This window comes from Dysidea avara, chromosome 13 (assembly GCF_963678975.1).
Source record: "Dysidea avara chromosome 13, odDysAvar1.4, whole genome shotgun sequence".
In the NCBI taxonomy this organism is placed as follows: Eukaryota; Metazoa; Porifera; class Demospongiae; order Dictyoceratida; family Dysideidae; genus Dysidea; species Dysidea avara.
The window spans coordinates 933128-943779 of record NC_089284.1 but is presented as its reverse complement, the minus strand read 5'-3'; the positions used below and the strand labels follow the sequence as shown (position 1 = coordinate 943779).

At 40.3% G+C, this 10652-nt stretch overlaps 2 protein-coding genes across 4 annotated transcripts; both read left to right on the top strand.

Annotated features, from left to right (window-relative positions):
- The first annotated feature begins 9 nt into the window (after window positions 1–9).
- On the top strand, window positions 10–1897 carry LOC136243689 (extracellular serine proteinase-like). The gene is made up of 2 exons (XM_066035239.1): window positions 10–761; window positions 892–1897. Exons 1-2 carry the CDS (start codon window positions 150–152, stop codon window positions 1834–1836), a joined length of 1557 nt encoding a protein of 518 aa, XP_065891311.1. The 5' UTR covers window positions 10–149; the 3' UTR covers window positions 1837–1897.
- Window positions 1886–10358, top strand: LOC136243679 (serine-rich adhesin for platelets-like). 3 transcript variants are annotated; one of them, XM_066035220.1, is made up of 4 exons: window positions 1886–2001; window positions 2372–2502; window positions 3714–7905; window positions 10094–10358. In XM_066035220.1, the coding sequence occupies exons 2-4, from the start codon at window positions 2374–2376 to the stop codon at window positions 10222–10224; spliced, it is 4452 nt and encodes a 1483-aa protein (XP_065891292.1). In that variant the 5' UTR covers window positions 1886–2001; window positions 2372–2373; the 3' UTR covers window positions 10225–10358. The 3 variants fall into 3 exon arrangements, with proteins under 3 accessions (XP_065891292.1, XP_065891293.1, XP_065891291.1); XM_066035221.1 differs by lacking the exon at window positions 1886–2001 and adding an exon at window positions 2015–2024; XM_066035219.1 differs by lacking the exon at window positions 1886–2001 and having other exon boundaries at window positions 2031–2502.
- The last annotated feature ends 294 nt before the right edge of the window (window positions 10359–10652 follow it).

Below are 10652 nucleotides of genomic sequence, written 5' to 3'. Positions count from 1 at the left end.
ATGATATACGAAAGTCGTGTAGAAACCGAAACCCAGGATTGTTATTATTATGGCTTCCTCTTTCCTTGATCGCTGGTGTTGCTGCAGAAAGAGTTAAGAAACAGCTTGAGTGTGTTTTACAAAGGCTAAATTCAACCAAACGACTGAAAATGGTAAATTTATTGGTTTGGAGTACTGTTATTTTAAGCATCAGTTTGGAGATACACATTGATGCTGAGGGGACCAGCGAGTCAGACACATACCATGCGATATGGGAGAGAGAAGCAAGACAATCAGCTAATAGGGTACGCACAATGGAAGGACTCGCAAGCTCGGTCAACCACAGAGTAGAAAACGTTAAGGCGTACTACCGTGCTATCCTGGAGTCAGATGAAATAGGCGAAGCAGCAGATGACTACCAAACTACTGGCGTTAATCCAGATATTACATCTGAAGAATGGGTGTACGATGAAGTTGGTTACTCTGGTAGAAATTACTGGGTAGACCCTGCCCCGCCCTTTAACCCCAAACCTGTACACGTTGCTCCGTCAAAGACTGAGACCACCAGCACTAATACTGCTACGCAGCAAGTGAGAATACCAGCTCGGTACATGATTATGTTCCAGGAGAGGGCTACAAAAGATCATGTAACCAGAACTGTGGATGCTATGAAGGAGATTACAGAGTTAAGTGGGAGGAGAATTCGTGCTGCAGATTTTACAACTTATGAGCATGTTTCATTGGGCTTTGCTGCTACTTTGAACAACCCAGCTCTGATTGCAGTAAGTGCAAACTGTATATTTTCACCGTGTTAGCATATTACACAATACACACACAACACAGTATGAAATGCAACACGACGCACACACACAGAGTACAAAACAATAGAGTGATATTTTTTTATACATTTAGCTACGCCATCATCCGTTAGTTGAGTTTATTGAGGAAGATCAAGTAATACACAAAACAGAGTCTCCTTATGATGTAAAGGTGCAGTGGAACCTTGATCGTCTTGATCAACATTCCAGATCACTAGATGGTCAATTCCACCCATCTGGTGATGGAAGTAGAGTTGACATCTACATCCTTGACACTGGAATCAGATATGACCATGTTGATTTCAGTGGCAGAGCTAAATATGCAGGAATGGACTCTATAGATGAACTAACTGGGTCAGGTCTGGAGGGTAAAGATTGTAATGGACATGGTACGCATTGTGCTGGTATTGCTGGTGGCAAAGTACATGGAGTAGCTAAAGGCAGTAACATCTACAGCCTCAGGGTGTTAGCGTGCTCTGGGAAAGGTGCTGTGTCAGGAATAGTCATGGGTATTGATTATGTGATTGGCAAATCAAAGAGAGAGAGCAACAGAAAAGTTATGGGACTATCACTTGATCTCAAGGTGTCTCATTCACTAAACAAAGCTGTTGAAGTTGCTGCACATAATAATATCCCTGCAGTTGTAGCTTCTGGGAACCAAGGAAAAGATTCATGTGCTTATAGCCCATCTTCTGCCCCATCATCAATTTCTGTTGGTGCCACAGATGCTCAAGATGTTGCGTTATCATTCTCCAATAGTGGTTCATGTGTTGACTTGTTTGCTCCAGGTTATGCTATAGCTAGTGCTAGTTATAGCTGTTCAACATGTGAACTTGTTAAATCTGGAACTTCCATGTCAGCTCCACATGTGTTAGGAGCTTGTGCTTTGTTGCTACAAGAAAATGACCAACTTTCTCCAACCGAGTTGAAAGAGAAGCTGATTAAATATTCATCAAAAGATGTTATTGATCTATCTAGATTACCTGATCATCTTGCAAAGGTTACTCCTAACCGACTCCTTTTTATATCTTCAGAATAATTTGTGTGATTTAATCACTTATAGCCACACTTTTTAATTTTGTAGTTTTGTGAATGTCTAATTTTGCGTAATATCACGTGCGTGTGTGGGGGCTGTTAGCGTTTGTGTTCAATTTTCGAGGAGGAAGAAAAAGAAATTATTTTTTTCACACGACCACAGTCAAAAGTAAGAAATACTGTTATTCCATAGTACGCGTACGTAGTGTGGTGGAGCTAGTTTAGCGGCGACTAGCCATTTTTCTTGGCCGCCATTTTGTTGTAAACCGCTTAGGATAAGAACTTTTCCTTTCTAATGCCACCAATAGCCATTTCTTTGGTTGTGTTTTACCCTTTACTGATGTGGGCCTGTACAAATACCTGTGACTGAATGTGGCACAGTTTCGGAAGGGCCAGTGGCGTGAATGAGCATGGGGTGTAGTGTTACACACAGTGATCGCAATTCAATTTCGTGTTTATGCTATATATATTGAGTTACCACACTACTGGCATGTACATGGTTGTATCGTGGTAATTCACTATGGTTGTGTAAATGACAGGTATGGAAGGTATACCAGATGTGCAGGAGACCATTGTGGTTACCCAAGGGAGCATTGTACAACCAACTGATGTTGTGGTCACTGTGCAGGTTGGCCAGACTGATACACACCTAACACCAGAAATATTCCAGGTTAGCATTCTTGTATGTAGAATGTGGGATACCTTGACCACATACTACTTAGATCTCAGTTACCATATTATTACCTATTGGTGCTTTAAATCAAAGCATGGCAACCACAGTATGGTATAGCTACAACTGTAAGCATATGTTATACAGACTTCTCAACTCTCACGATTTGGTTGTGAGACACACAATTTCAACCTTCATATCACGACCGCTTGCTGATCTCACGCTTTCTCATGATTTTCAATAAAATTTCCTAAGGCATATGCATGCTAAACCTTGATTTAAGCCCCAAAACATCTTGTAGCAGTCAGTTAATTAGAATAGTGGGACGCCTCTATTTTGAGCTGGGAATTTTGACAGTTTCCCTTATTTTTGACTGTCACGAGTCACTATGCTGTCAAACTCAATGAACATATTTGAAGGTGAAATCTCGGGTAAAATCCATTGAGAAAAGACTCGGCACACATGGAAGGTGAAGAATAAAATGAAATCCTACCAGTTGTGTTATTACAATGTTTATTGCTTAATTTCGGTTGTTGTGAGGTGTACTTGTGTGAAAAATCTGTACTGAACACTAAATCCACTGCTGGATACTGATTACTCAAGAAATGAGAGTTGATTTCAATGATGATTCACTGGTGAACCAGTTCATCAACTTAGTTGAAAGACTGATATCACATGATTCAATGATGGAGCAAAGATAGTAGGTTCTTGTCATGTAGGCTACACTGTAGCATAAAGATATTATAAGCTGCGGTAAATAGCAGTATTGCACCCACATACATGTAGCCAGCTAGGTGTGCCTTTTGAACAATTTTTGTTAAACAAATGTACGTGCATGAGGAACATCACAAAGATGGTAGGCTTCACAGCTGCCATGGGGTATGGGTGGCTGGCTTCTCACGATCAGGTCTGCTTCCAGGTTGAGAGGTCTGGTTATATGCATGTTTGGAGTGGAGTCATATTGTGTTTGCTTAGGGTTTTGAGATGAGGTATTATTGATGACTTTCTCACTAAAATTGTTTTTGCATTTGGCCAACCAAAATTCATTTTGGCGAATTAAGAAATTGGTTGTAATACGTACGGTCAATGGCTGACTTGGTATTTTTCTGTAGTATGATAATCTCCTGACTTTGGAACTACATTGTTTATAGATATGCATTTTGTATTGTGATTGTTTGTTGTTATTTAGATTATTTTAATGTCTTGTGTAGGTGGAAACTACATGTAGTAGTGAAAAGGATGACAATGTCCCAATACCTTCAAGTGAAGTGTCAATTGATTTCAGTAATGAGGTTGACACAGATACAACTGAAAAACGTACACTTCAAGAGAATGTCACGTATGTTTTGCAACACTCTTCATCTGAGAGAGATGTTGTCGTACAATTTGCACAAAAATATTCGCTCAGTGTAGCATCAAAGAGGTTCAATATACCAAGAACAACTATACGCAGTTGGATGCAGAATACTGTAAACTCTGTCCCTAGTAATCCGAAGTTTAACTCTCCAGGACAGGGCAGGAAAATATCCTACTCCAAGGAGACAGATGAAGCCATCGTTGCTTACTTTAAGGAACAAGTTGTTGATGGTAATAATGACAAGTTCACTGTGCAAGATTTGTGCCGTTTTGCTAAAGATCTTGTGCAAAAAGAGAACCCATCTTTCAATGCTTCCACTGGCTGGGCATATAGATTTCTATCTAGACATAACCTACTTTTACCCAATAGCCCAAGAGTGCGAACTAAAAAGAAAGGTGATCCTTCTATTGACTATCGCGGCAGACCTTTGTCTTATTCCAGCAGCACTGATATTAAAATAGCAGAATGGGTTAGGCAGCAGCAGGCAGAAGGGGTGACACTGTCAAACACTCAACTCAGGAATTTTGCCCGCAGCACCATCACAAAAGAGAACCCTAATTTCACAGCATCAGCCAGCTGGTGTCAGAACTTCCTACTCCGACACCGATTACACCTCAACAACAAGTACATCCAGTATAAAAATGAATCAGCTGCAAAGAAGCTATCCAGCAACAGTGATGATAACTCACAATCAGATGATAGCCAACCTCTTGGGTTCTTTGGTGCCAGCTGGCAAGAACCAACTGGGTTTCAGGATGCAAGCATTGGTGGAAATCCCATTGACTCTGAAGATGGTAGGACAGGTGTATCATCACGTGATCAAGAATGTCTTGGAATTGTGGGATTAACCAGTGATAGGGATGCCAGTGTGTCAGCTTCTTCATCACTCTATCAAGATGTAATTGTCACTAATCCAACAGTAGGAAACATGATGGACACAGACTATACTAGTGGTACTAACAGTGGTTCCAGTGATGTAGCGTTAGCCCTTGCCTATCTCAACCGTCTTACAAATGATGTACCTTCAACATCACAAACTGCAGCCACATCGATTGCAGGAAGTATGTTATTTAGTGACAATGTAACGTCAACATCCATATCTGTGTCTGACATGGTGACAGTGGCCACAGAACCTTCCACAGGTACTGATACACTGGGAATCTTCTGCAGCTCAGATGGTCCTCCCATTACACCCACAGGAACCTCCAACCAATTCATTAATCCTGAAAACTTGGTCATCAGCAATCTTATTGGTGCTGATGGTAATTTGCTAGATGGTACACCTGGCTCTATTCTTGGCACAGGTAGTCATAGTTTGTCTTTAACATCAGGTGTTACATCCCATCTTCCATCCTACCCTTCTGCCGTCAATACAAGTAAACCATTATCTTATGCTACTGAGACTGATAATGTATTAGCTGAGTGGGTCACTAAGCAACAATCTGCTGGTGAGAGGGTCACCTTTACCAAACTGAGAGGCTACGCTAAGCAACTTATTCAGCAGGAGAATCCACACTTTAATGCATCGGTCGGGTGGGTTACACCTTTCCTACTGAGACACAACCTGGACCTGTCAAAGAACAAGAAGAAGAAATCACGTAGTATAGCTCAGTTTGAAAGAAGGCAGTCGAAGGAGACTTTGTTGCAGGACTCAGAGGATAGTCTACCATCTGATACAGTTGATATTTCTGTTCCTAGTAATAGTTTGCGGTGTGAGCTGGTGACAGTTGAAGACCAAGTAGCCAGTGCACTAAGGGATAGTGGTAAAGTGGTAGAAATGGTTGATGTGCAAGATTTTAAAGCTATTGATAAGGAGACACCATTAACCAGTGGGAGTAAGGAAGTTCATCAGCAGTTTAATCAAGTTGATACTAGTGGAGACAGCATTAAAAAGATCAGGGCTTCTGCTAAGCCACGACACACGTTATCAGAGAAAATTGAAGTAGTCAATCTAATGAGGGCCTATGGAACATCACTGCAGTCCACATCTAGAATACTGGGAGTTGCTGTATCCACACTGTGTGGCTGGGTTAAAATGATGGAACAAAAGAGACCACAGATTGAAGCAATGTTTAGTAAACAGGGCAAGGTAGTAAATCTTCATGGAGCTGGGAGACCTCTTTCATACTCGGAGGAGAAAGACAAACAGATTGCCCAGTGGGTGATATGCCAACAGGATACTGGTACACATCTCACTGCAAAAGAGGTATGCCAATATGCATATTCTGTTATCCAAGATGAGAACCCTAATTTTGTGGCATCAATTAGTTGGGCAAGGAAATTTCTAAAAAGGCACAATCTGAAGTTGGCTAACACTTCAACCCGCAAGTCTTCGAAACAGGCAAGTGATGATGATAGGTTGTACAGTGAAGTTGTCACTGCCAATGCTAGCAGTACTACTGGTATTGTTGGACAGACTATTGAGGTAGTATCAAGTGAAGACCTTAGTGTACCATCCAGTGTAGTCACTCCAGAGATCAGTGTCTCTATCCCAGACCCAACCCCTGAAGGAGGTGATGATATTTCTCAGCTGGAGTCTTCCCAGTTAGATTCTATTACTGTTACAGAGACTGATCCAAGTCAAGTCGACTTGGCAGCTCTTGAAAAAGCAGAATACCATATCTCTCCAGAGATTGAAACATATCTTGTCCAGTGGACAAGAGAAAAGGTTTCAAGTTTGGGTTGCTTGTCAATTCAGACTTTTTGTACTTATGCTGAGGAACTTATCATACCAACTGACCGTTTATTTGTGGCAACCCTGGATTGGGCTTTTCGATTTCTGCACAAACACAGCCTACAGCTTGAACCAAGACCAATGGTCATGGAGAGTGAACGAAAACGGATTCTTGGTGAAGATGACAGTGTGGAATTGGCATCCAAGGCCATGTGTTTCAGAGTGACTGATAGTTCTGCTATACCCAGCAGTGCCTGTGAGGTCCTCTTTCAATTACCTGACAACCAGAACACAAACAAAGGTAAAGAACTTGGTGATAGGCCAACTATTTTACAACAAGAATTAGCAGAGAAGAGTAAAGCAGCCAGAGAATTTTCCACAGCTGAAAAGGAAGAGGTTGTAAAGTATGCCAATGCTTTTACACTACAGAAAGCTGCAATGAAGTATGGTGTAGCTGCACCTACTGTCTGGCGATGGAGACTGGAGTTAAAATTAAATTCACCTCGTTACACTATTGAGCAAAAGAGAAAAATAACTAATTATGCTAGTCAGACATCTTTGAAAGAAGCAGCAGGAAAATTCGGCCTGAGCACAAAAACCATTCAAAACTGGCGCAAAATGTTTAATAGTGGAAACACTTCAGGTAGTGATAGTACATCACAGCAAGATTCATTAGACCAATCTGACCTTGGCCTTACCTCCTTAGACATTCCCAGCCAGACCTACTCACTTGATCACACTTATGCTACCACCACTGCACAAGACAATCCAGTATCCTCTATAATGGATACAGAACAACTGATTAACTCTTGTGCATCAATGTCTCATTCTGATAGTCTGCCTTCATCCACCAGTCAGACAGAAGTGATTATGATGCCCCAGGAGTGTGACATAGAGTATGATATCGCTACTGACACTAGATTCAGTGCTGCTAGGCAGTCTATTGCAAAGTGGTCTTTGAAAGACAAGGTTGAAATCCTGAAGTGTGCCCTGGAGCAATCTATACGTGAGGCTGGAGATAAGTTTGGCTTGAAGTCGGTTTCCTTCTGTAACTGGCAGAAACTGTCCAACAGTGGTAGCCAAACTAGTGAAACTCTTCCTGGAAGTTCAGAAGAAGTGGTTATTGAAAATAGCATGATAGCTGATGGTAATGTTGCTGCTGATGTAATTGTTAGCAGTTCAGCTGGTATGGAGTTTCCTGTGTCTATAGTAGTGGAATCTTCTGGCGGACACTCAGGTGACCAACTGTTCCCAGTAACAACATCATCAGGTTTGTCACTGTCATCTACTGAGCCACATCAGTTTATGGTTGATACAAGTATCCCACTGGTCACATCCCCTACCCTGGACACAACTTCAGAAGTGAATTTCAGTAAGTTATTTTGTGTAGCATCATTGTACTACAGGTATAGTATGTGATACATCATGAGCAGGACATACCTGTAACATGGTAATGAATGAATGTTATGCACTCCAGTGCCTCTTTGTCTAAAGTTGTATATGTATCAAAATATGAACTTCTTCGTATTGCTTATAATGCTTGACCACCACTGCAGATTTCATTTCTGTTAAAAATTTCTGTCTCATTCATGAGCTGTTTTAATACACAAGGATTTCGAATACAATCCTTCACAGAGCTATCTTTACAGACTGGAAATTTCAGCAACTTGTTCCGTGAAATTCAATCTAGTTTATTGATGCATGCATGTGTTATGCAATCTTTAAACGGAAGTGAATCGTGTGTCAACAACTGAAGTAGGGTTCCAGAAATAATAAGTAGTGAAGCAATTAAGAGTTGATTAAGGAAAATCCCTACTTGGCCTTGTAGAAAAATTGGCATGTTTTTGCCATCTGGTCAAAGTAGCACATTTGCTGCAATGCCAAGTAGGGATTTCCTTTCATAGTTACCATCATCCCTTGTTTCGCTACTTTTATCGCTGGAAACCTTACTTCATTTTAAATGAATAATTTTTATTGTACTAGTTTATTAACTTTTTGTTAGAACATTCACGTGTGGTTGTGACTGCTGTATTAGAGTGTCTGTTACAGTAGTAAGCAGTAGATTAAGCTAGGGGGCAAGGTATAATATCTTGTTTTCTACAAAGCTAGATCATTGAGGGATGTGTCCTCACCACTGATTATTAGAGGTGTGGTAGCATGTTCTGATTTTTTAAAGGGGCATGGCCCTTTTATACACCCCTGTAAGTGCTTTGCTGCTACCCAATGCTACCAAGGATACTACAGTCTATTAAGCACCTCCAGCTGAATATGCTCCTTTAAGGAAAATTGGCAATACAGAAATTAATGCATTGGTATGATGATTTCCTGGCATGAAGAAGAAGATTACAATACATTTGAAGATAAAAGGAATGGCAAAGCACAGAAGGCAGACATTCATCAGAACCACAAAAGGCACATCCTACCTGTGAGTTTGTGCAAGCTGCTTCATTTGGCCACTAGCTCTGTGACTGTGGACAGTGAAGGCAGGCTGGCATACAATGCTAAAGGATGGGTTTTGATGATTTCTATATCCAGCCACCTGTAAGTTAACAACACTGTATTAATTGGTGAATGCTATTCCATAAGGGTGGTTTTTGTCCTGTATGAAATTTCTACGATGGTTGCTTTATGCAGTATTTTAGCAGTGCTCATCACTTTAGGGGGTTGATCTCTACTGAACAGTACTACTGTATAGCCTAAATATTTTGAGGGGGAAAATTTTTGCTGATTTTATAGTTTTGGGGTTTATCGGTGAAAATTTTAGCCTTGAAATATTTAGACCTCAATATAGTCTAATACCCCTGTACATTTTGGGAGTGTTTGCAAATCTGCAAAAAAATTATTTTTATAGCAACATTTGCTCAACCTCAAAATATATGCCCCTTGAAATATCTAGGCTATACGGTAATTGGTATACATACACATTAATCATGTCATTTGTAATCTGTGATAAAGTCCAGAGCATAAAATTGCAATGACTGCTTTTTAACTGGTGTTATTGTTGTTTCTTTGTATTTGGGACACGTACACCTGTATTTATTGTAGCTGAGGAATAATTATTGTGATTTACGTATGGAATGTGTTATTGCATGTCATGTCGAGTCTTGATAGAGGCAATTTTGAGGGTACAAATAGCCATGTCACTACATAAGTAAACTGTGACTACCTCTGTGAAAATCAGTTGTGGTGTTATTCTCTAATAAAAGGTAGACTCACTTTTCACTATTAACTACTAGTAGGCTTGGCATCAAATTTTATTGACCACTAGAAATGGATGGACTTGTTTACACACACGCACACACACACACACACACACACACACACACACACACACACACACACACACACACACACACACACACACACACACACACACACACACACACACACACACACACACACACACACACACACACACACACACACACACACACACACACACACACACACACACACACACACACACACACACACACACACACACACACACACACACACACACACAGTCAACTTGATCTGTTGGCTAATGTAATGTTGGTATCTGTTTATCTGCCTGTTAGGGTTACGTGACACAATACAGCAAGATCATAATGCCATTGTTGTGGACCAACAACCAACTTTCTCTAATCAAGGTAGTACCAATGAGTGTCAACTACTTGATATACAGGATCACAGTCTGTCAAAACAGTGAACACTCAATGTCCAATACACGTTCTTGATTATCTTTTGTAAGTGTTGTGATTGTATGTACTTACTGTATTTTCTGTGCAGTACTATCTGCACATCTTTGCACACATAAATTAATAAATACATGGGCAAGCGTTACTGTCACATTATATAAATACATACGTGAAGTGGAGCTTTGTGTATCACACTACTATATAGGGTATCACAGTATTGATATTACCAAGAGTTCATAATATTATGAACTCTTGATATTACACATGATGAGGTAACCAAGCTAATATGCACATATATATAAAATTGGTGCCTCTTCATAATTTAGTGCACAAAGACGAAAACTTTATAATAGGATCCTACGCAAAAATATTGATTGAAATCAATTGAAAATGTAACCGGACTACCCTGTATCTGGTTATAATGCAAAATTGATAACAA

Excerpts from the sequence above, each read along its gene's own strand:
- LOC136243689 (XM_066035239.1), top strand. The coding sequence starts at position 150 with ATGGTAAATTTATTGGTTTGGAGTACTGTTATTTTAAGCATCAGTTTG. Across the intron at positions 762-891 it reads ACAACCCAGCTCTGATTGCA|CTACGCCATCATCCGTTAGT; the intron begins GTAAGTGCAAAC and ends TTATACATTTAG.
- LOC136243679 (XM_066035219.1), top strand. The coding sequence starts at position 2,365 with ATGACAGGTATGGAAGGTATACCAGATGTGCAGGAGACCATTGTGGTT. Across the intron at positions 2,503-3,713 it reads TAACACCAGAAATATTCCAG|GTGGAAACTACATGTAGTAG; the intron begins GTTAGCATTCTT and ends TGTCTTGTGTAG. Across the intron at positions 7,906-10,093 it reads AACTTCAGAAGTGAATTTCA|GGTTACGTGACACAATACAG; the intron begins GTAAGTTATTTT and ends TCTGCCTGTTAG.